We start from the raw sequence: 23,693 nt of genomic DNA, 5'->3' as shown, positions 1-23,693 counted from the left end.
TCATTGAAAGGGATTTCTGCGTCTGTACCTCTGGATTTATGATGGCTTGTTTGTGGATACCCGCGCGCAGAGGCCGATGGCAAGCACTGTTTGTGACTCTTTGTCTTTTCGAGCTGAGCTCAGTAGCTGGACAGGCTCGGTACTCCGTACCGGAGGAGCAGGCAGAAGGCTCTTTTGTTGGAAACATCGCTAGAGATTTAGGTTTGGATGTGGCGAGGCTCATATCAGGTAAAGCTCGCATTATTACCAAAGGAAGCCGACAGCACGTTGATTTAAACCGAGATAAAGGCACGCTTGTTATTAAAGAGCGGATCGACCGAGAAGAGCTGTGTGGAAAGACGACGCCCTGTAGCTTCAGTTTCGAGCTCATTTTAGAAAACCCAATCCAGCTTTACCGTGTAACAGTGGAGGTGATAGACATAAATGATAACAGTCCGTCGTTTCCAAAGGGGGAAATACATTTAAAAATTGTGGAAAGTGCTGCATCAGGGTCTCGCTTCTCTCTAGAGAGTGCAGACGACCCGGATGTTGGCAATAATGACATCCAAAAGTACATGCTAAAACCTTCAGATCATTTCAAACTGGAAGTGCAGATCCAGCCTGATGGAGGAAACTTCATCGAAATTGTTTTACAAACCCCGTTGGACCGGGAGAAAGAGGAGACTCACGATCTCGTGCTGATTGCTTCAGATGGAGGGGAGCCGCACAGATCAGGGACAGTGCGCATTCACATCACTGTGCTGGATGCTAACGATAATGCGCCAGTGTGCAGCCAGCCTGTTTATAAAGCAGAAGTCAAGGAAAACTCTCCGACAGGAACAGTGGTTACCTCTGTGAGTGCAACTGATGCAGATAAAGGAGTCAATGGTGAAGTATCTTATTCCATAGCTAATGTTGCCAGAGAGGCGAAAAATATTTTTGAAGTAAACGTCAAAACTGGAGAAATTAAAGTTGCAGGTAATCTGGATTTTGAAAAATCCAAGACCTTTCAATTAAACGTTAAGGCTAGTGATCACGGGGGATATTCAGATACGTGCAAAGTTGTTATTCAAATAATTGACGAGAATGACAACATCCCTACAATTCAGCTGATGTCATTTTCTAACTCTATATCTGAGGATTCTCCTCCAGGTACAACTATAGCTGTTATGAATGTTGACGATGAAGACTCTGATGGTAACGGTGTTGTAAAATGCTCCATCAACTCTGACATACCTTTCAAAATGGAGTCCTCATTAACAGGATATTACACTATAGTAACCGAAGACTACTTAGACAGAGAAAGTATTCCTGAGTACAATATCACCATCACCGTCTCTGACCAAGGCTCCCCGCCTCTGACCAGCAGTAAAAACATAAATGTAAAGATTTCTGACGTGAATGACAGCCCGCCCAGATTTGACCAATCAGAATATAGTAAGACTTTACCAGAGAATAACTCTCCGGGGTTTTCTGTGTTCACTCTGAGTGCTAGTGATTCAGACTGGGGTCAAAACGCTCGAGTTTCTTACTTTCTGGAGGAGAAAGAGATTAATGGGGCGGCTGTGACTTCCTTAGTGTCAGTCAATTCAGAAAATGGTGTCATTCATGCAGTGAGGTCTTTTGATTATGAGCAGATCAAGTGGTTTGAATTTAACGTAACTGCTCGCGATGCTGGATCCCCTCCTCTGAGTTCAGTGGCCACAGTTAAAATACTGATCCAGGACCAGAACGACAACCCTCCTCAGGTCCTGTACCCAGTCCAGACTGGTGGCTCTCTGGTGGCTGAGATGGTGCCTCGTTCAGCAGATGTGGGCTATCTGGTCACTAAAGTGGTGGCTGTTGATGTGGACTCTGGACAGAATGCCTGGCTCTCCTATAAACTGCAGAAAGCCACAGACAGGGCGCTGTTTGAAGTGGGCTTACAGAATGGAGAAATAAGGACTATCCGCCAGGTGACTGATAAAGATGCTGTGAAACAAAGACTGTCTGTTATAGTGGAGGACAACGGGCAGCCCTCTCGTTCAGCTACAGTCATTGTTAACGTGGTGGTGGCTGACAGCTTCCCGGAAGTGCTGTCTGAGTTCACTGACTTTACACAGGACAAGGAGTACAATGACAACCTGACTTTTTACTTAGTGCTGGCTCTGGCTGTAGTGTCCTTCCTCTTCATCACGTGTTTAGTGGTTATTATATCAGTGAAGATCTACAGGTGGAGACAGTCTCGCATCATGTGTCACTCCAATCTCCCTGTGATTCCTTATTATCCTCCACGTTACTCAGACACTTTGGGGACAGGGACTCTCCAACACGTGTACAACTACGAGGTGTGCAGGACGACTGACTCCAGAAAGAGTGACTGTAAGTTCGGCGGAGCCGGTAGTCAGAACGTGCTGATAATGGACCCCAGTTCTACAGGGACGATGCAGCGGATGCAGAGTGAAAAGAGCATCCTGGATGAACCTGACTCTCCTCTAGAGGTGAGGTGCAATTTGCAAAGTATTTACTTCTTGAATATTGTTTCTTCTGATAAATAGTATTTGGTTACAGTTTATTTCTGAGAACAAGTGCAAGCGGTCAGTTTCATCACCATATGTTGGACAGCTCCTCTTTTAATGAAAAAGCTTTCTGTACCGAAGACCTTCAACTTCCTTAAATGTCACCTTTTATACGAATAAATTGCCTATAATAATAACAATAATAATAATAATAATAATAATAATAATAATAATAACAGTGACATTGGGAACGTCTCAGCATTTCCAAAAATAAATTGCCCTTATCAGTTAGGTTGTTGGAATTATCATTTGTTGTGTTGTTATTATTATGTTTGTGTTATTGACGTCTAAAGTCAGAAGCCATCCCATTATACATCGATATGCATCCAAACGCTTGTATTATAATATTAAAACTGTTCATAATATTTAAACCACACAAACATTACGGTGGACGGGCTCTGAGCGCCGCTGTTGACACGTCACTGACTTACTGTCCAAATAAGCAGTTCCGTGGTCCACCCCTTTATCTCCCTTCAGTGTGTTGCTGCTTTGAGAGAAGACGGTGTGTCCTGTGAGGATTTAAAGAGCAGCATTGTTGTCGTGGACTTCTTCTGCTGAAAACAGAATTACTATTCAATTCATGGATTTATTCACATCAGTTTTGCATTGAAAGGGATTTCGGCGTCTGTACCTCTGGATTTATGATGGCTTGTTTGTGGATACCCGCGCGCAGAGGCCGATGGCAAGCACTGTTTGTGACTCTTTGTCTTTTCGAGCTGAGCTCAGTAGCTGGACAGGCTCGGTACTCCGTACCGGAGGAGCAGGCAGAAGGATCTTTTGTTGGAAACATCGCTAGAGATTTAGGTTTGGATGTGGCGAGGCTCATATCAGGTAAAGCTCGTATTATTACCAAAGGAAGCCGACAGTACGTTGATTTAAACCGAGATAAAGGCACGCTTGTTATTAAAGAGCGGATCGACCGAGAAGAGCTGTGTGGAAAGACGACGCCCTGTAGCTTCAGTTTCGAGCTCATTTTAGAAAACCCAATCCAGCTTTACCGTGTAACAGTGGAGGTGATAGACATAAATGATAACAGTCCGTCGTTTCCAAAGGGGGAAATACATTTAAATATCGTTGAAAGTGTTACATCAGGGACTCGCTTCTCACTAGAGAGTGCAGACGACCCTGATGTTGGAATCAATGATATTCAAAAGTACATGCTAAAACCTTCAGATCATTTCAAACTGGAAGTGCAGATCCAGCCTGATGGAGGAAAATTCATCGAAATTGTTTTACAAACCCCGTTGGACCGGGAGAAAGAGGAGACTCACGATCTCGTGCTGATTGCTTCAGATGGAGGGGAGCCGCACAGATCAGGGACAGTGCGCATTCACATCACTGTGCTGGATGCTAACGATAATGCGCCAGTGTGCAGCCAGCCTGTTTATAAAGCAGAAGTCAAGGAAAACACTCCGACAGGAACAGTGGTTACCTCTGTGAGTGCAACTGATGCAGATAAAGGAGTGTATGGTGAAGTTACATTTTCCATATCTCACGTTGCCAAAGAAGCAAAAAATATGTTTGAAGTAAATGTTATAACAGGAGAAATTAAAGTTGCAGGTAATCTGGATTTTGAAAAATCCAAGACCTTTCAATTAAACGTTAAGGCTAGTGATCACGGGGGATATTCAGATACGTGCAAAGTTGTTATTCAAATAATTGACGAGAATGACAACATCCCTACAATTCAGCTGATGTCATTTTCTAACTCTATATCTGAGGATTCTCCTCCAGGTACAACTATAGCTGTTATTAATGTTGACGATGAAGACTCTGATGGTAACGGTGTTGTAAAATGCTCCATCAACTCTGACATACCTTTCAAAATTGAGTCCTCATTAACAGGATATTATACTATAGTAACTGAAGACTACTTAGACAGAGAAAGTATTCCTGAGTACAATATCACCATCACCGTCTCTGACCAAGGCTCCCCGCCTCTGACCAGCAGTAAAAACATAAATGTAAAAGTTTCTGACGTGAATGACAGCCCGCCCAGATTTGACCAATCAGAATATAGTAAGAATATACCAGAGAATAACTCTCCGGGGTTTTCTGTGTTCACTCTGAGTGCTAGTGATTCAGACTGGGGTCAAAACGCTCGAGTTTCTTACTTTCTGGAGGAGAAAGAGATTAATGGGGCGGCTGTGACTTCCTTAGTGTCAGTCAATTCAGAAAATGGTGTCATTCATGCAGTGAGGTCTTTTGATTATGAGCAGATCAAGTGGTTTGAATTTAACGTCACTGCTCGCGATGCTGGAACCCCTCCTCTGAGTTCAGTGGCCACAGTTAAAATACTGATCCAGGACCAGAACGACAACCCTCCTCAGGTCCTGTACCCAGTCCATGGTGGCTCTCTGGTGGCTGAGATGGTGCCTCGTTCAGCAGATGTGGGCTATCTGGTCACTAAAGTGGTGGCTGTTGATGTGGACTCTGGACAGAATGCCTGGCTCTCCTATAAACTGCAGAAAGCCACAGACAGGGCGCTGTTTGAAGTGGGCTTACAGAATGGAGAAATAAGGACTATCCGCCAGGTGACTGATAAAGATGCTGTGAAACAAAGACTGTCTGTTATAGTGGAGGACAACGGGCAGCCCTCTCGTTCAGCTACAGTCATTGTTAACGTGGTGGTGGCTGACAGCTTCCCGGAAGTGCTGTCTGAGTTCACTGACTTTACACAGGACAAGGAGTACAATGACAACCTGACTTTTTACTTAGTGCTGGCTCTGGCTGTAGTGTCCTTCCTCTTCATCACGTGTTTAGTGGTTATTATATCAGTGAAGATCTACAGGTGGAGACAGTCTCGCATCATGTGTCACTCCAATCTCCCTGTGATTCCTTATTATCCTCCACGTTACTCAGACACTTTGGGGACAGGGACTCTCCAACACGTGTACAACTACGAGGTGTGCAGGACGACTGACTCCAGAAAGAGCGACTGTAAGTTCGGCGGAGCAGGTAGTCAGAACGTGCTGATAATGGACCCCAGTTCTACAGGGACGATGCAGCAAATGCAGAGTGAAAAGAGCATCCTGGATGAACCTGACTCTCCTCTAGAGGTTAGTTAAATAAGTAAGCATATCATCTGTGTTCTTGTATCTCTTTCTGTGCTTAGTTGCAATATTTGGGAACTGAAGCACGCCATTTCGGTGTTTTCAGAACCATGGACAGCATCCCACCGCCTGAATACTGACCAGGTTGATAGGCTGTCATATTATTCCACATGCACCGTATTTTGTCTTCAATTCATTGTGTGTTTAAGTGAACAGAAAACTCCCTTGAAGCTTCGATTGCTTAATCACTTTTTTTCATTTATAGAGACCTTGCTAATAGCACATATTTTATAGCTTGAAAAACCTACACTGAATGAAACGACTTGTAGGATTTACTTGATTAAATCTTAGCAAGTATTTGCACTTACTAAGTATATTTTACTGCTGTAATAAGATGTACTTATCACCAAATGTAACAATTGTGAAAATATTAAGTAAATCTTACTTAATAATGTTTAAGTTACACGTTATATTTATTTGAACTAATTAAGTAAAGTCTAATTATTTTCTTCATGGACAGGAACATCACTGTTATCAAATGATATTATAAATATATATATATAATATATAATATAAATATTATAATATAATATAATATAAATATTATATATCTGTAATAGTTACTGTTATGAAGTAAATAAATAGATTTAAAATGTTGAATTACTCATTTGTTTCAAGTTATATTACTCACTTTAATTATGTAATTGTTACTCATTACTTGAAAAATGTTACCTAATAAATGTAATAATCTATGCATTTAATATACATTGAGCACAAATAAATTACACAACTAAAATACAATACAATTAAACTTTATTTTGTCAACAATTCAATCGCTATTAACCGACAACATTAACATTATAATAACTGGATGCAACATTAACATTATAATAACAGTAACTTATCAAAAAATCTATAAAATAAAAATATCACTGCCACAAGAAAAATCTACTCCATCATAGATTTGGAGTGGTGCTTTTTAAACATTCAATACAAACATTTCTTTACCTAAGGAGGGGGAAAAAACATATAACAGAATATGAAAAGACGGCAACTGTAATCCGTGTGAGAGAGAGAAAGAGGGAGAAATGTTTATACGGAGAAAGAAAAAAATGGCAGAGGTGGGGGACAGAGATTGATACAGCTCCCTGAAACTGAGCAATTGCAACATGGACAGTGGAAGGTACATATGAAGAAGTCAGTTGGGATGTACGATCCAAGATTGTTTTTTGCCATGTCTTTAAGACAGCAGGTTCACCTTCAAAGCTTGTACTTTTGGGGTCAGCTTGGATCCAGTCCAAGAAAAAGTTTCTGGAACCCCTCAAAAGTGTAGCGCAGTGTTGGGGGGTATGCCAGGTTTAAGGCATAAATCAGCCCCATAAGCAGCGTGCATGCCTCGGCAGTACTGCCGCATCCTGGCATCATCTCTCTGCCTTCAAGCAGGAGGGCTGCATCCACTGGATCCTCTCCATTGGCACCATGGACAACCAGGATCTTCAGGACGTGTTCAGTTGCATCACTGCGGCTGTCCTCCTGCATACAATTTACAAGAATCATAGAATGCTTGAATCATTCAAAGTGACTTCATTATCAGGGCAGAATCAACACATGTGCTAAAGACCATCATTAACTCTGAGACCCTAGGGCCCTAATCCAGGCCTGCCAATTGTACTGTCTTTCAGAGGCTCTAGAGGGCTCAGTTCTGAAGCTAGAGTAAAGATGATATCATATGAAAACTAGGATCTGAGGAATCCATTGGTGCCTTGTCCAACCATGTCATGCTGGTCAGCAAGGAGGCTAAATAACGTTGCAAAGATAGGCAACATTTTGGCGAGGGGAAAATGACATGACCATATTCAAAGGGGTCATCCCCTGACCCTTAAGCTCAAGATATCTGAATGAAAATGTGTTCTCCGGATACCCACGAGTCTCCTTTTTACACACACGGACACTTCATGCTGATCACATGCAGTTTGGGACAAAAAACATGCAGTTCTGTCAGAGCCATATAATAGAAGAGTTACGACAACGAAAGTCCAAAAACGGTTATCGTCACGTGGTTCATGTAGACGAGGATCGTTCCCCGGAAGTTCATGGCGGGCAATGTGGTAGTTTTTGGTTGTGGTAGCAACCATGGTAGTTTCAGTAATCCCATGGTAATTGAGGACACAAGTTATCTAAATGACTAATGTCATCTTTATGGCTTTCAGAAAGGACAGGAGACCGACAGGTGACTATCAAAGGACTAGCAGCAGCAGCATGATGATGATGATGATGATGTTAAATGTGTTGTTTTAGGAACATCCATTGCAAATACATGGAATTCAATAAACATTGAATAGCATATCATGCAGTTTGTCGGTGCCTTTTCCTCCGTGTTGTCCTGGTTTGCTGTGCTGCCTCCTAGTCGCCACCATGGTTTGCTGTGCTGCCTGGGGATGCTCCAATCGCTCCGAGAAAGGAGTATGAATGTACGGCTTCCCCACTGACACAGAGCGGAGGAAAAAATGGCTGGCTCAAGTCAGCAGGAGCAATTTCACGACCAACAGCAAAAAAATATGTGATGTAATTATATACAAACACTGCATTTGCACTTTTTCACAAAACGAAAACCACACCATTGGGAAAGCTTAATGTTTTGTTTAATACAAAAAAACAGGGAAAGGCTTGAAAAACACAGAGTTGAGACTCAGGGTGCAGGGTGAGGGTCTCAGTGCAGGTATTCAGGCTCCATTGAATCCCCCTCTGGTTCTTGTGCTGAAAGAGGGAGTAACAGACAGGAGAAAGGGTTATACACACCTATATAGCACACCTATTGGATGGGAAATTGCCTTGGGGAGATAAGGTGTGGTCTTTGTTCCCAACTGAAGTTATGGAACTTTATTATTTGTGAGTTTAACAAAGTATAACAAATGGCATCAATAACAGATGTGATGTGAATTTCTATAAAGTTGTCTCACATTCTTGGTCATATTTTATATACAGTATGTAATGAGTATAACATGTCCAGTAAGTATAAAGTGTTTCCTAATACTGTGTATTCAACCACTATGGAATATGTATGTGGGCAGACAAAACTGAGTTGTTCTGTGTGTGAAGTAACCTCAAGTCACTCCGCAGGCACATTTTGATGCAGACCAGTTTGTCAAGACAAAAAAGGGCAAGACTAGGCTGAGAGCAGAGGCTATACCCACCATCTTCGTGCATCGCCCTGTGGTCAAAAAGAGAAGGGCCCCTGCACCACGATTCACCCCGGGACCTGTATCTACAAAGCCCATAGTTCATGATCACAGCTATAGTGTGAAAGGTGACACAGGTATAATAAGTATGAACTCTTAGTAACAAAAGTAATATTTCTTAATTTTAAGTGGTATAATATTTAAAATGTTCGAAAATGTAGAGTGCCATGTCTTCTACTTACATTAGTCTCAAAGATTGAGGGAAGAAGTGATGAGGAGACTGAGAGAAAGGAAAGTGAGGGTGAAGAAAGAGAGGACATGGCTAGTGAGGAGAGACAGGGAGGGCGGACACCACCCACTCAGCCAGCAGCCAGTCAGCATACGAGGGAACCAGCAGCCAGTCAGCATACGAGGGAACCAGCAGCCAGTCAGCATACGAGGGAACCAGCAGCCAGTCAGCATACGAGGGAACCAGCAGCCAGTCAGCATACGAGGGAACCAGCAGCCAGTCAGCATACGAGGGAACCAGCAGCCAGTCAGCATACGAGGGAACCAGCAGCCAGTCAAACAGATCTATTAAAACAATTAAAGAGAAAATTAAAGAGCCAAGAAGGAATCACCAAAAAAGCAAAGGCTGCACTAATAAAAATGAGGAAGGAAAATGCAGCTCTCAAGACAACAATGAAAATTAGGGACAAGAAATATAAGAAAACGTTTTCAAAAGACCAACTTAAGGCATTAGGCAGACTCACCACACAGGGGATGAAATGGAGCAATGAGACAATTAAGAAGGCTTTAAATTAAATTTGCTTTGGGTGCGGACCAACGGGTTACAAAACTCTGCAGGAATTGAAGATTCCCCTTCCAGGAATAAGGACACTGCAAAGAAGGATGCAATGTGTTAAGTTTGAGCCTGGTGTGTTGACAGAGGTCTTTGATTTCCTAAAATTGAAGGCAGATTGATTGACAGACCTTGAAAGGGAGTGTGTGTTGACCTTGGATGAAATGGCAATCACACCAAGTGTGGAGTTAGACATGATTACAGGCAAACTGTACGGTGATGTGACTTTACCAGTTCACACAGGGGTGGCAACACATGCTTGTGTGTTTATGTTGGCTGGAAACACAACACGGTGGAAGCAAGTAGTGGCATATCATTACACTGGCAATTCTACCAATGGAGCAGAGTCCAGGCCAATCATTATTGATATAATACAGAGGGCAGGATCCATAGGGCTACATGTGCTTGATGTCACCACTGACATGGGTAGCCCTAACCGAGCCATGTGGAAATCCTTTGGGGTGGACCAAAATAAAACATCGGTGCCACATCCAGCAACACCAGACAGGCAGCTTTATTTCATGCCCGATGTCCCACATCTGGTAAAAATGGAGTAAGAGAGGGACTTGAAAAACCTTGGTGGCTCTCTACTCATGTTGTTACAGTTGTCTTGGTTACAGCTCTCAAGTGTTTTTTTTTGCCATTTCCACATCTTTAGAAAATATGAAATAAAAAATTGAAGTGAAATCAACCTCTTCTCTGGAGAACAAACTTTGATTTCTCTGTCTTGTGAGTTTGCAGTCTTGCAGTTTTGCTCCTCCACCTGTAACATCACTGCCCCTCCACCTGCCATACAGTAGGTTACTAACAAGATTACTTATATAATACAGTGATATAATACATGTTTAGTATGCTTACTTATATAAAACAGTAGTATTAAACTTACCTTGTGTTTTCACTCTCACTTAAGTCCCTCTCCCTTTGCCATTAATCCAAAATCAGCTGAGCTGCAACATTATACAGACGGGTAATAATCAACATAATCACAAGGACACAATATGGCTCTGCTAAAAACACTCACTCTTACACGCACCAAAGTTATATTTATCTAATATTTAACTCCCTCCACCCCCGCATACAATCCTGTTTAGAAGCCCCTCTTCTCTAATTCAACAACGTTGGACCAAATAGACTTTAAGAGAACGGAATTTACAATTAATAGGCTGTTCAACGTGTATTGCTAACTTGCTTCGGTATCCTAGCTTAATCTGTTATCTGTAAACGTTCCCTAAATCTACTAATTTAGGGATAATCCACTGACATCCTTTAACACACATGTTAATTTGAATCAGATGTACTGATAATATCCGCAATATAAATCTTTAAACTTCTTCTTACCTTTAAAAGTCCGTCACGAACGGTCTATTATGCTGCAACTCTACAGCTCTGCTAGCCTTGGCGCTAACTTCCGGGGAACGATTCAGAGGCTCCACGATCCGCCATTGCTGTAAAAAAAGTGGTCCATTGGAGTGAACGGAGATTTCGTAACTCTTCTATTATATGGCTCCGAGTTCTGTGTAGTGTTAATTTCGTCAGCTATTATTTTATTTAGTTTTAGTCTTAGTCCTGTGTTAAATTTCCTTTTTAGTTTTAGTCATATTTAGTCACCTTCATCCTGTTTTTATTTAGTCTTATTTTAGTCGACTAAAACAGTAAACATTTTAGTCAAGATTTAGTCGACTAAAAGTCTGAGCATTTTAGTCTTATTTTAGTCAAAGAAAACTAATTATTTTAGTCTACTTTTTGTCAATGAAAACTGTTGAGTCTTTTTTAGTCATCAGATTATTGATGTCTAGCCAAAACCAATAATTTGTCATTTTAGTCAAACGTATTTCACAATAAGATTATATCTTGTCCTTATTTGATGAAAAACACAGGTTGAATGATTAAGAATGCAGCGTTGCAGAGAGTATCTGGTCAGGTTTGTGGTGTTTTTACCAGCTGTGTTTTGGCCACATTGCTTCCCTTCTAATAAAACAATGCATTCGCTTTTTTTCTCCGCCTCATTGTAGCAAAAATGGGCCCAAATATCACATCGTTTCTTTCTCCCAAGCAGTGGTGGCGTTAGACTTTTTCGTTGTCAGTCATTTTGACGGACAGGATTGTAACATTTCTGTCATAATCCATTATTATCCGTCGAGTGCACAATTTATCACTCACTCACGCTGACGGGGGGGTATTCGGTTAACGCGAGTGCGACCACTGCTCCCAAGCCCTGTTGTTGCCATTTTATTTTCTGTTAAATAAGGTTAGTTAGACCATGAGTTAGACCCGAGTCTTCCTGACAGTTCACAATGTGCCGCTGCCCGGTGTAATTCAAATCTACCGCCACGCGCACCACAGACACACAGCTGCTGACCAGCCGCAGCACCGGAAATGGAACTGCTGGGAGAAAAACTGACTATCAGAGATGTAACGTTATCTTTGATAATATTTCGTCAACGAAAGTAAAGAGAGATTTTGGCATAGTTTTTATTTAGTAAACTACATTTTCGTCTCGTCACTTTTCGTCAACGATATTGCATGATGATTTCGTTACAGTTATTGTTTACTGCCGTTGGTGCCGTCTCGTCATCGTCTCGTTTTCGTCATGGAAAAAAAGGGCGTTGACGAACATATTTCGTCATGGTTTTAGTCAACGAAATTAACACTAGTTCTGTGCATTCCGTATAAATGTGTTGTATTTGAATATGTTTGCATGCTGGGTCTTGGAATTGCATGAATTGGATATGTGGATCCAATGAGCCCAATTATATTCATGTGTGATGATGTTAGGCCCCATAGGAGCCATTCCATTGGAGTGAAACCATTTTTTGAAGATTGACTTCACAGTATAAAATGAGCTGTTGTGGCTTCTAGGATAGTCACAGCCATAAACTAGAGACGGAGGGCTTTCAGAGGATGTATAGTGTTCCTAGGTTTATTTACAAAAAGGGGGTTTCTGAGCAGTTTCCAGAACAGAAGTGCTGACCATCCAATTGCGGAAAAATGCAATTCTTGCAGACATTTTAAAAGATTTTTTTATTCCAAATCACAGCATAATTATTCTATGTCTTGATGTCCTAATGTGATACTTTTAAGGAATTTTTGACCATATTTGGCAATTCTCGAATGGTTAATATGCTTAAATTTAGCAGCAAATATGTGTATTAAATGGTATCAACACAAACATTGCTGCAACAAGTTATGGGACGTAATAGAGCAGGATAGCATCTCTCAAATACTTGGACCAATGTTCTGAGCTGTAATACACTGAATACATTACAATTTAATTAATTTAAATTAATAAACTATGTTTATAATAGATGTGTGACTAGAACAATTTGACCCTGCTTTCAGATGATGTAAACCAATTCTATATGACATAAACTGTTGAGCTGCTATCTCCCTCTAAAGACCTCCTGTTTTAACATTAAAATGTTACAACAGTGTCATTAAAAAAAATCATGCTTTACCAGGCAATCTTCAAAAAGGTCCTGTTGTTTTTCGCCAAGGTAGAGTATGAGGCTGCGGATGACAGAGTCACGCCTCATGTCAATGCTTTGGTTCTGTGAAGAGAATAATATTGTGTCAATACTGAACTAATATTCATACACAATAAGCTTTCAAGGAAGAAAACAAGAGCATACATGTGCGAGGAGGAGTGATTTGAGCAAACTGAGCAAGAGCCATGGAAAGATGGACCATGCAGGGGCATTTGAACAACCGCGTGTGAGGATGTGTGCTGTATATGTGTAAGCATTGGGCATTGGGTGATGTGTGTGTGAGTGAGGTCTGTCTTCCTTACAAAAAATGTGATCATGCACAATTTTGAACAAGCATACCTGACTCAGTTTTTCCAGGAACGGCCTCAGCTTGGTCCCGAGGACTCCTCCCTTGGCCTTGATCAGGGCAATACGTTTTGGTGTGTAGTGGTCGAGTTTGTACATGAAGCTCTGCTCCAGCGAAATTGTAGTTATTCGACGGAATTCCGCCTTTATCTGAAGTGACAAAGTAATCACAAGCACAACATGAGGAACTGGGCCAATAAGTCTGATACAAAATGAAGGCAGGGTCAATTCTATATAGGGTGTTATAAATCGTGCAAATATTAATGGTGGAATGAATATATAGCTATTTATAGAATTTTATCTTTGAGAGAATAGTGTTTCAAGTTAATTTATGTTCATGTGTATCTATCTTTTTTTTATTTGTTCCTGTACAATGGAGCATGTATAGATTCACCTACCTCAGCTTCACAAAACAAAGCAGGCCATCTCTCTTTGAAGTCACCAGCAGCAGGACTACCAGTCACAACCTCGAGCCTTCGATAAGAGAACGTTTTGGTCATTTTTTCTTGAATCACCTTGTGGTTGTTTTTCTTCTTCACCTCATTGAGAAGCTCCTCCCTCTCCATCTCCAGACTGTCGCTAGTTTCCCCACTTGGAACAATTACATTAAACTCCTATTAGACTCCACTGGCTCACTGCTGTACTGCTCTGATTCCTGTTGATAGACAGATATGTAAATAAGACAGATGAACTTCGTGAATATAACATTTCCACTTAATTAGACGAAAACCTTTTTAATCGAAGGAAAAAAAATGGTGTAAACAGTATGTGGATATGTTACTAAAGTCAAAGTAGTGTATACAGTATTTATAACAGAGTATTTGTTACGAAGTAAAAGTCATGCATTCACAACCTTACTTAAGTAAAAATTCAGTATTAGTATCAAAATAAACTTAAAGTAAAAAGTACTCATTATGCAGAATGGCTCATTTGACAATAATATGTATTATATCACTGGATTATAATAAGTGATGCACTCACTCACAGGTCTCAAATTGCAGAGAAAATACTTTCACTTACTGTAAAAAAAAAACAACAACAACAATATAATAAGACATTGTAAGCCGTGTGTGTGTTTACTGTGAATTAGCTTCATTTGGGATTGCTTGGTCCGTGTACACTTCGTTCATTTATTGACGTCAGAAATGAGAAAACAGCGGTAGCGCTGGGTCTAACCCTGTAACGGCAGCAACATAAGTTTGCTGGTCCGGCCGCCTGGCTCGGTCTCCCGGCGGTGGGGAGGAAGAGCCAAGGGTGCTAGTCGTTTTCTCGTGTCTGCCACTAACGTTAATACATTAAACTACTTTCAAAACGCACAGGACAAGCCCTCTGGCCAACTCGACTTCTTCGTCCTCTCGTGTTGGGGCAGACTGGCGCTACAGTGACTCACTATCGCCTCGAGTAAGAAGTGGTACTACAAAGCAGGACATGCCAGTTAGGACATGTCCGTTAGCATGCTAATTTCAGTAGCTAATATATCTATACAACACAATAGATTGACGTCTTTGACATAATGCAAGCACTGTAACCTCTCCGGTTTCTGTACATATGTTTGAATGTTTAAAAAAATCCATTGTAACCATAACCTGAAGAGGATGACAAAAGCTAATTTTGAAAAATGCTAACTCAGCTAACATTACTTTCCCTCTCCTCTGCTTTTGACAATGCTATTCCAACTGTTATGCCCTTAGTTGTATAGACGTGAAATGAAACGTGGAACCTTTTTTAGATGCATGTGAGTGTTTTTTTTTATTATCTGGTAAATTACAGTTAAGGTTATCTAGCTAACAGCACGTAACATATGTAAAACATAATCACTCAACTTACCAACACTTGTTTTTCCAGCCATGTAGCTCCTCCGACAGCCTTCAAAGTGCAAACCCAACTGAACCGTCGTCCAAAATCGCGGGTATCTTGTCTTGTCAAGACGCATGCGCGGATTCAAACAGCTACTATGGTTTTAGATTAACATTTACTTAGTATTTTAAGGTTTATGAGCAGTGACTATAAATCATTTAAATAGTATGAGTACATATAATAAAACGTACTCCTCCCACACTGTAAATGTATTACATGAATAAAAGGTGTATACATTTAAAATGTTACTTAAGAAATTCTAGTTCTTTGTGAATCTTGATATTACCATGTAAAAAGTACGACAGTTAATTAAATATATTTTACTACACCAAAAAGTCCGTTTTTTGTGTAGTTTATGTAGTTGTAAACACCTCAAGTTCATGTCAAATGTCCCCTCTATTAGCCTATAGGCTATTATATTGTATAACATTTATTTAAAAGTATAGCGTTATCTGCACTTATATTAGAGTCAGTAGGCTATAGTATAGCTTTGGAGAAGGATTGTTCTCAGTATTTGAATGACTGGCTGTTTTTATTTTTAAGATATTTAAATTAATTTGTTTTCATATTGAGCAGACGAGCACGTTTTTTATTGATTGTTATAGACATAACGTGCAGGGCCGGCCCTCGGCATAGGCAGTATAGGCGAATGCTAAGGGCGCATCAACCCATAGGGGGCGCCGAAAATTGAAAAAAAAGAAGTTAGAAATCAAATAAAAATATTTTTTTTTTATTTCATAACAACACAATTTCCCGATTTTGGATCAACAAAGTACATCTTATTATCTTATACTAACAGAACTACGCCTATATTGCGTACAGCACCCATAAACTATGGCACCCCCCCCCCCCCCCAAAATCAAGTTGAACTGCCCCAGTCCCAGTAAAACCCAGAGGTTTATGTGAAATTGTTCTTTTTTTGAAATAATGGTTTTAGTGTGCAATTATAGGTTTTAATTTTGTATTTGTATTCATTTAAAATAAATCAAACTCCCAAAAAACGTACACAGCTTCTGTGTGCTTTTATTAACATTGGAATTTACTGTGTAAGCGGCCGCGGGGGGGGGGGGGGGGAGCTTTAGAGAGCTCTCTCCTGAAAGACTGAGAGGCTCTGATAACCTCAGCTCAGTGAGGTAAAGGCACACCTTTATATGATCATTATAGTTATAAAAAAATAAGAGAACAGGTGAAAAACAGGTATAAAATACTGACGGTACAAAAAAGTTGTTATTAATAAACAAGAATACAGTTTGAAAGGAGAGTGATTTGTAAAATATCCATAAAGAAAAAGAAAATCTGCTTACAGTTCTGTTTCATCTGGGTGTTGAGAGATGTATCCATAGATCTCCTAATGTTGCTCTCAAAGTGCAACAGATTGATGCTTTTAACTTCAATATTAAAAAAAGGCTTCAAGCCAGACGCCTTAAACAGACAGTTCTAACTCGTTTCTTTCCTTTAAATTACTCACAGTTTGAAGTGTTGCTTGACCTCCGATAGTGATGATGTTGCGATGTGTTTGCTCAAAATAAAATAACAAACTTTTGCACATGCAACAAAGAAAATAGGCCTTTACAATATTCAAAAGAAATAGGCAAAACTCAAATAAAATAAGAAACTACTTAGGCATTCTTTCTTTGTTGATAATGCTATATAACTTCATAACTTAAAGGGTGTACGATTTGTACGTGTACGTGTACGGTTAAAAACTGTTCCTCGACGGCGTCTCTCTCTCAAGAGATTGCCCATCACTGTGGCTTTTAGCACAGGCGCCGTGGGAAATGTAGTCCTTTATAGTGCGTTGACTACAGACGTCACAATTAGGTGGCCTTTCTTATAAAATCAAAATGCTGACTCTTAACACACATGTTCTCATAATATACATCAATAAATATATTTTTATAAAAATCATTTACATCATTATTCTCACATGGTTGCATTACTTGCCTGCATGAAAGGACTTGTGCTTGCAATGTTGGCTGTTTTTAGACTTTAATAATTTCATTGCCCTGGACAGCGACCTCCATTCCTTTATTTTACATTGTTTGATTATGTGAGTATTGATTTCAATCAAATCTATTTGTTTTACATTTACAATTTATTTCAGATGTAGGCTTGTTTATGTTTTTTGGAACATAGTTATATTGATAAAGAGTCAAACAAAAGAGAGATATCTTGACCATAAAACTGTTTTTATGTGACCATTTATGTAACTATTGTTACCTCATTTCAAATCAAACATTTCCAATAAGTCTGCATGGGCAGATTGGTTGATGTTGATTTGCTGCAGTTTTCCATGGTGGACTCTAAGGGCCGCTGTTGACCAGAGTGTGCACGGCTGAGAGTAGGTCTGTAGCGGCACCTCCCATGTAACATCATCATAAAGAAGAGAGAACACGACGGCAAGACAACTGACTCGGGATGTGTTGAATATCAAAAAACTCACGACGATATTTGAGACTTTTCTATTTACTGTGTGGAGTATTTAGCTTTGAAATTGTCGTTCGACATCGGAGTGGATTGCCATTGGTTGGACATTTACCCAGACTGTGGAATTTTGCTGAAAAAAACCAAGGATTGAACAATGAAAGGACAAGCGCTGTTGTTCATCTCCCTCCTTTCGCTCGGCTCGGTTATCGGGCAGGTGAGCTACACAATACCGGAGGAAATGGCAAAAGGCTCTTTAGTAGGCAACATAGTAAAAGATTTAGGTTTGGAAAGCACACGTTTGACTTCTGGTAAAGCTCGAATTTATACCCGAGACAGCGATGAGTACGTTGAGCTGAACAGAGAAAGAGGAGTCCTCCTCGTGAAACAGAGAATAGACAGAGAGGCTCTCTGCAGACAGACGACGCCTTGTGCTTTACATTTTCAGATTATTTTGGAGAATCCTATGGAGTTTTACAGTGTGACAGTCCAGATTACAGATGTCAATGATAATGCACCCACCTTTGAAGAAAGGGAAATCCAATTCAAAATTAGCGAGTCAGCAATCACCGGAGCAAAATTTGTGCTGGAAAGAGCAGTTGATCTTGATGTTGGACTTAATGATCTTCAAAGATACGAATTAAAACCAACTGATAATTTTGCTCTGAAACTCTACAATAACGCAGATGGGAATAAACACGTCGAGATGGTGCTACAGAAGCCTTTAGACAGAGAGAAACAAGAGCAGATATCTCTTGTGTTAACGGCTGTAGACGGGGGAGAGCCGCAGCTGTCAGGGACAATGCTGATTATTATTACAGTTTTAGACGCTAATGATAATGCCCCCGTTTTTACACAGCCCACATACAAGTCTGCAGTTACGGAAAACTCACCTAAAGGCACAGTTGTTGCCACTGTCACAGCTTCAGATGCAGATCACGGTTCTAATGGTAAAATAGCTTATTCAATTACAAATACGTTAGACGATGTCAGAAAAATGTTTAATATAAACAAGGAAACTGGAGATGTTACTTTAATTGGGAATATCGATTTTGAAGAATCGCGAGATTTTCAAATAAATCTACGTGCTAGTGACGAGGGAGGACTCACAGATTATTGTAAATTAGTTGTCGATGTGCAAGATGTAAATGACAATAAGCCAGAAATTAACATAATGTCGAAGTCAAATGTGATATCAGAGGATGCCAAACTCGACACAGTCGTTACAATGATAAATATTAACGACAAAGACACTGGAGAAAACGGAAAAGTGCAATGTTTTATAAACGAAAATATACCATTCACTTTAAAAACGACCACCAATGATTTTTATAGATTAGTTACAGATAGTGAGTTAGACAGAGAGAGATCCTATGAGTATAATATAACAGTGACCTGCTCAGATGAAGGAGTGCCCTCCCTCTCCAGCAGCGTCACTCTCACCTTGCAGATCTCTGATGTGAATGATAACGCGCCTGTCTTTGAGAGCAGCTCATATGAGGCCTACATTGTAGAAAACAACACACCAGGCCTCTCTGTATTCACAGTGAGAGCCAGAGACGCTGACTGGAACCAGAATGCCCGTGTTTCTTACATCCTGGAGGACTCCTCTGTTAACGGAGTGCCAGTCTCCTCTTATGTGTCCATTAGTGCTGATAGTGGAGTCATCCATGCAGTGCGCTCTTTTGACTATGAGCAGATCAAAGACTTCCACTTCCGGGTCAAAGCTCAGGATGGAGGCTCTCCTCCACTGAGTAGCAATGTGACTGTGAAAATACTGATCCAGGACCAGAACGACAACCCTCCTCAGGTCCTGTACCCAGTCCAGACTGGTGGCTCTCTGGTGGCTGAGATGGTGCCTCGTTCAGCAGATGTGGGCTATCTGGTCACTAAAGTGGTGGCTGTTGATGTGGACTCTGGACAGAATGCCTGGCTCTCCTATAAACTGCAGAAAGCCACAGACAGGGCGCTGTTTGAAGTGGGCTTACAGAATGGAGAAATAAGGACTATCCGCCAGGTGACTGATAAAGATGCTGTGAAACAAAGACTGTCTGTTATAGTGGAGGACAACGGGCAGCCCTCTCGTTCAGCTACAGTCATTGTTAACGTGGTGGTGGCTGACAGCTTCCCGGAAGTGCTGTCTGAGTTCACTGACTTTACACAGGACAAGGAGTACAATGACAACCTGACTTTTTACTTAGTGCTGGCTCTGGCTGTAGTGTCCTTCCTCTTCATCACGTGTTTAGTGGTTATTATATCAGTGAAGATCTACAGGTGGAGACAGTCTCGCATCATGTGTCACTCCAATCTCCCTGTGATTCCTTATTATCCTCCACGTTACTCAGACACTTTGGGGACAGGGACTCTCCAACACGTGTACAACTACGAGGTGTGCAGGACGACTGACTCCAGAAAGAGTGACTGTAAGTTCGGCGGAGCCGGTAGTCAGAACGTGCTGATAATGGACCCCAGTTCTACAGGGACGATGCAGCGGATACAGAGTGAAAAGAGCATCCTGGATGAACCTGACTCTCCTCTAGAGGTTAGAAACTGTACATATCATAATAATTCCCCTTTTAAGAACTTCACAATCATTGTATTGCATGCATTGCATTTACTTGGTTGCTCTCAGTAGTATCTCAAAAGAGAAAGTTAAGTTATTATTATTATTATTATTATTGTTAATTATTATTAGAAATTAAGTTATTACCACATGTTTACTCAGCGCCATGGACAGTGAGACTTAACGCTGACAACAGTAAAGTACCCATGTGCTGCTTTTTCGTTTCGTCTTGCTGCATACCTCCTATTCCTGAAGACTATATTCTTCAAATACACTAATTTGATCATTTTTCGTTCAGATATGTGACAATATCACTTCAGGACATTATTACCAAACAATATTGGAAAATATCATTATGCCAAGTAAATGGCCAGGTTCTTTTCTGATTTTACATTCTCTTGATCATCAGTGTAACTGCATTTGTTTCATATGTCTTGTTGTAATTTGCATTTTCAACTCAGAGGGTCGCTATTGGCAAGCGTGTTGTGAATTAGAGGTTATATCTTTCTGTCTGTCCTGCCCATTCGTGTATATTACACGGCAGTCATAACCGGAGAAAGACGGAGCAAACAGTCTGCGCTTATATGGAGCCCGGAGAGGATTTATATCTGGACGCTTTGTTTTTCTGAAGTTGGAGTGTGGACGGTTTTTCTTGATTTCTACTTTGGCATTGACTGAATTGGAATATATTTGTTCTAACGGTGCAGGAAACGATTCCAGACAGAACAATGAGACGGCGAGTACTGTTGTTTCTCTCGCTGCTATGCCTCAGCTACGTGATCGGGCAGGTCAGTTATTCCATCCCCGAAGAAATGTCGAAAGGCTCTGTTGTTGGTAACATCGCTCAGGATTTAGGTTTAGATCTTAAAAGGCTGAAATCAGGTAAAGCTCGTGTCTATACAGGAGGCAGCGTAGAATACATCGGGCTGCATAAAGAAAGGGGAGTCCTTCTCATTCAGGAGAGAATAGACAGAGAGGCTTTGTGCGGAGAGACGACGCCTTGTGCTTTACATTTCCAGTTAATTCTGGAAAATCCAATGGAAATGTTTCGTGTAACAGTGGAGATCACCGACATAAATGATAATACACCCAGTTTTACAAACGCAGAAAAACGATTTGAAATTAGCGAGTCTGCTGTCATAGGATCGAAATTCATTTTGGAAAAAGCAATTGATTCCGATATCGGGATGAATGGCTTACAGCGATACTCACTTACTCCTACTGATAACTTCATATTAAAACTACAAAATCAAGCAGACGGTAGTAAGAAAGTCGAGATAGTTCTACAGAAGCCTCTAGATAGAGAACAGCAGGACTACATTTCACTTTTGTTAACCGCTATAGATGGAGGAGAGCCGCAGATGTCAGGGACAATGCAGATATTTGTAAATGTATTAGATGCGAATGACAACGCACCTACATTCAATAAGCCGCTGTATAGAGCAAAAATACAAGAACATTCTCCCAAGGGCACCAGCGTAACGACTGTTAGTGCTTCAGATAAAGACATTGGTGTGAATGGAGAAATATCATATCTTATATCCACCAGCAAACGTGTTTTATCTGAACTTTTTAAGATAAATATAAAAACCGGGGAAATTATCCTTATCGGTGACTTAGATTATGAAAAGGCGAAGATGTATCAAATGGACATTGAAGTTGTAGACAGCGGAGGACTCTCTGATTCCACTAAAGTTGTTGTAGATGTTATTGATATAAATGATAATAGTCCTTACATTAACGTGCTTTCTAAATCCGAGACTGTGTTAGAGGACTCACCTCCTAATACTGTTATAGCTATGTTAAGTGTAAATGATCCAGATTCAGAGAATAATGGAGAGGTAGAGTGTAATATAGATGGTAGCATTCCCTTCAAAATACAATCTACATTAAATGGATTTTATACTTTAGTTACAGAGGTTGCTTTAGACAGAGAGATAGCTTCCCAGTATAATATAACAGTGACCTGTTCTGATGAGGGAGTGCCCTCCCTCTCCAGCAGCGTCACTCTCACCTTGCAGATCTCTGATGTGAATGATAACGCTCCTGTCTTTGAGAGCAGCTCATATGAGGCCTACATTGTAGAAAACAACACACCAGGCCTCTCTGTGTTCACAGTGAGAGCCAGAGACGCTGACTGGAACCAGAATGCCCGTGTTTCCTACATCCTGGAGGACTCCTCTGTTAACGGAGTGCCAGTCTCCTCTTATGTGTCCGTTAGTGCTGATAGTGGAGTCATCCATGCAGTGCGCTCTTTTGACTATGAGCAGATCAAAGACTTCCACTTCCGGGTCAAAGCTCAGGATGGAGGCTCTCCTCCACTCAGTAGCAATGTGACTGTGAAAATACTGATCCAGGACCAGAACGACAACCCTCCTCAGGTCCTGTACCCAGTCCAGACTGGTGGCTCTCTGGTGGCTGAGATGGTGCCTCGTTCAGCAGATGTGGGCTATCTGGTCACTAAAGTGGTGGCTGTTGATGTGGACTCTGGACAGAATGCCTGGCTCTCCTATAAACTGCAGAAAGCCACAGACAGGGCGCTGTTTGAAGTGGGCTTACAGAATGGAGAAATAAGGACTATCCGCCAGGTGACTGATAAAGATGCTGTGAAACAAAGACTGTCTGTTATAGTGGAGGACAACGGGCAGCCCTCTCGTTCAGCTGCAGTCATTGTTAACGTGGTGGTGGCTGACAGCTTCCCGGAAGTGCTGTCTGAGTTCACTGACTTTACACAGGACAAGGAGTACAATGACAACCTGACTTTTTACTTAGTGCTGGCTCTGGCTGTAGTGTCCTTCCTCTTCATCACGTGTTTAGTGGTTATTATATCAGTGAAGATCTACAGGTGGAGACAGTCTCGCATCATGTGTCACTCCAATCTCCCTGTGATTCCTTATTATCCTCCACGTTACTCAGACACTTTGGGGACAGGGACTCTCCAACACGTGTACAACTACGAGGTGTGCAGGACGACTGACTCCAGAAAGAGTGACTGTAAGTTCGGCGGAGCCGGTAGTCAGAACGTGCTGATAATGGACCCCAGTTCTACAGGGACGATGCAGCGGATACAGAGTGAAAAGAGCATCCTGGATGAACCTGACTCTCCTCTAGAGGTTAGAAACTACCTATCATAATAATTCCCCTTTTAAGAACTTCACAATCATTGTATTTCATGCATTGCATTTACTTGGTTGCTCTCAGTAGCATATCAAAAGAGAAAGTTTATCAAAGCCTGAGAGATTAAGTTATTACCACATTTGTACTCAGCACCATGGACAGTGAGACTTAACGCTGACAACAGTAGAGTACACCCATGTGCTGTTTTTTTGTTTCGCCTATGCTTCATACCTCCTATTCCTGAAGACTATTCTTCAAAGACACTAATTTGATCATTTTTCGCTCAGATATG

At 41.0% G+C, this 23,693-nt stretch overlaps 6 protein-coding genes and 1 long non-coding RNA gene across 7 annotated transcripts in view; 5 read left to right on the top strand and 2 right to left on the bottom strand.

The window, feature by feature from the left end:
* LOC117453601 (cadherin-related tumor suppressor-like) overlaps positions 1-23,693 on the top strand; it is a 221,288-nt gene that overhangs the window by 101,988 nt on the left and 95,607 nt on the right.
* On the top strand, positions 34-3,095 carry LOC117453899 (protocadherin beta-16-like). Its single transcript, XM_034092937.2, has 2 exons — positions 34-2,459; positions 3,015-3,095. The coding sequence occupies exons 1-2, from the start codon at positions 39-41 to the stop codon at positions 3,093-3,095; spliced, it is 2,502 nt and encodes an 833-aa protein (XP_033948828.2). The 5' UTR covers positions 34-38.
* Positions 3,106-5,730, top strand: LOC117453616 (protocadherin gamma-A6-like). The gene is made up of 2 exons (XM_034092499.2): positions 3,106-5,596; positions 5,653-5,730. Exons 1-2 carry the CDS (start codon positions 3,179-3,181, stop codon positions 5,728-5,730), a joined length of 2,496 nt encoding a protein of 831 aa, XP_033948390.2. The 5' UTR covers positions 3,106-3,178.
* Positions 6,430-15,446, bottom strand: LOC117453630 (uncharacterized). Its single transcript, XM_034092514.2, has 5 exons — positions 15,268-15,446; positions 13,839-14,095; positions 13,435-13,590; positions 13,066-13,158; positions 6,430-7,123 (listed from the first exon to the last, which is right to left on the bottom strand). The coding sequence occupies exons 2-5, from the start codon at positions 14,004-14,006 to the stop codon at positions 6,872-6,874; spliced, it is 669 nt and encodes a 222-aa protein (XP_033948405.1). The 5' UTR covers positions 14,007-14,095; positions 15,268-15,446; the 3' UTR covers positions 6,430-6,871.
* On the bottom strand, positions 8,216-9,166 carry LOC139434593 (uncharacterized). The gene is made up of 2 exons (XR_011643916.1): positions 9,012-9,166; positions 8,216-8,855 (listed from the first exon to the last, which is right to left on the bottom strand). It is a non-coding gene; the product is annotated as an uncharacterized lncRNA (long non-coding RNA).
* On the top strand, positions 17,698-20,778 carry LOC117453898 (protocadherin gamma-A7-like). The gene is made up of 3 exons (XM_071204677.1): positions 17,698-18,192; positions 19,480-20,263; positions 20,746-20,778. Exons 1-3 carry the CDS (start codon positions 17,879-17,881, stop codon positions 20,776-20,778), a joined length of 1,131 nt encoding a protein of 376 aa, XP_071060778.1. The 5' UTR covers positions 17,698-17,878.
* LOC117453897 (protocadherin gamma-A1-like) lies at positions 20,899-23,418 on the top strand. Its single transcript, XM_034092934.1, has one exon. The coding sequence runs from the start codon at positions 21,013-21,015 to the stop codon at positions 23,416-23,418; it is 2,406 nt and encodes an 801-aa protein (XP_033948825.1). The 5' UTR covers positions 20,899-21,012.

Source organism: Pseudochaenichthys georgianus, chromosome 10, assembly GCF_902827115.2.
Source record: "Pseudochaenichthys georgianus chromosome 10, fPseGeo1.2, whole genome shotgun sequence".
Classification (NCBI taxonomy): Eukaryota; Metazoa; Chordata; class Actinopteri; order Perciformes; family Channichthyidae; genus Pseudochaenichthys; species Pseudochaenichthys georgianus.
The sequence above is the reverse complement of the archived record's forward strand: the minus strand, read 5'-3'. Positions and strand labels throughout refer to the sequence as shown.

What these genes read in the sequence shown, in the direction of transcription:
- LOC117453630 (XM_034092514.2), bottom strand. Translation starts at nt 14,006, where the DNA reads ATGGAGAGGGAGGAGCTTCTCAATGAGGTGAAGAAGAAAAACAACCAC. An exon ending in CTTTGTTTTGTGAAGCTGAG is followed by an intron (nt 13,591 to 13,838) that starts GTAGGTGAATCT and finishes TTGTCACTTCAG; the next exon opens with ATAAAGGCGGAATTCCGTCG. An exon ending in ACCTTTTTGAAGATTGCCTG is followed by an intron (nt 7,124 to 13,065) that starts GTAAAGCATGAT and finishes AATTGTATGCAG; the next exon opens with GAGGACAGCCGCAGTGATGC.
- LOC117453897 (XM_034092934.1), top strand. Translation starts at nt 21,013, where the DNA reads ATGAGACGGCGAGTACTGTTGTTTCTCTCGCTGCTATGCCTCAGCTAC.
- LOC117453616 (XM_034092499.2), top strand. Translation starts at nt 3,179, where the DNA reads ATGATGGCTTGTTTGTGGATACCCGCGCGCAGAGGCCGATGGCAAGCA. An exon ending in AACCTGACTCTCCTCTAGAG is followed by an intron (nt 5,597 to 5,652) that starts GTTAGTTAAATA and finishes TTCTGTGCTTAG; the next exon opens with TTGCAATATTTGGGAACTGA.
- LOC117453898 (XM_071204677.1), top strand. Translation starts at nt 17,879, where the DNA reads ATGAAAGGACAAGCGCTGTTGTTCATCTCCCTCCTTTCGCTCGGCTCG. An exon ending in ATTTTGGAGAATCCTATGGA is followed by an intron (nt 18,193 to 19,479) that starts GTTTTACAGTGT and finishes TCCACTGAGTAG; the next exon opens with CAATGTGACTGTGAAAATAC. An exon ending in AACCTGACTCTCCTCTAGAG is followed by an intron (nt 20,264 to 20,745) that starts GTTAGAAACTGT and finishes TTTTCAACTCAG; the next exon opens with AGGGTCGCTATTGGCAAGCG.
- LOC117453899 (XM_034092937.2), top strand. Translation starts at nt 39, where the DNA reads ATGATGGCTTGTTTGTGGATACCCGCGCGCAGAGGCCGATGGCAAGCA. An exon ending in AACCTGACTCTCCTCTAGAG is followed by an intron (nt 2,460 to 3,014) that starts GTGAGGTGCAAT and finishes ATCTCCCTTCAG; the next exon opens with TGTGTTGCTGCTTTGAGAGA.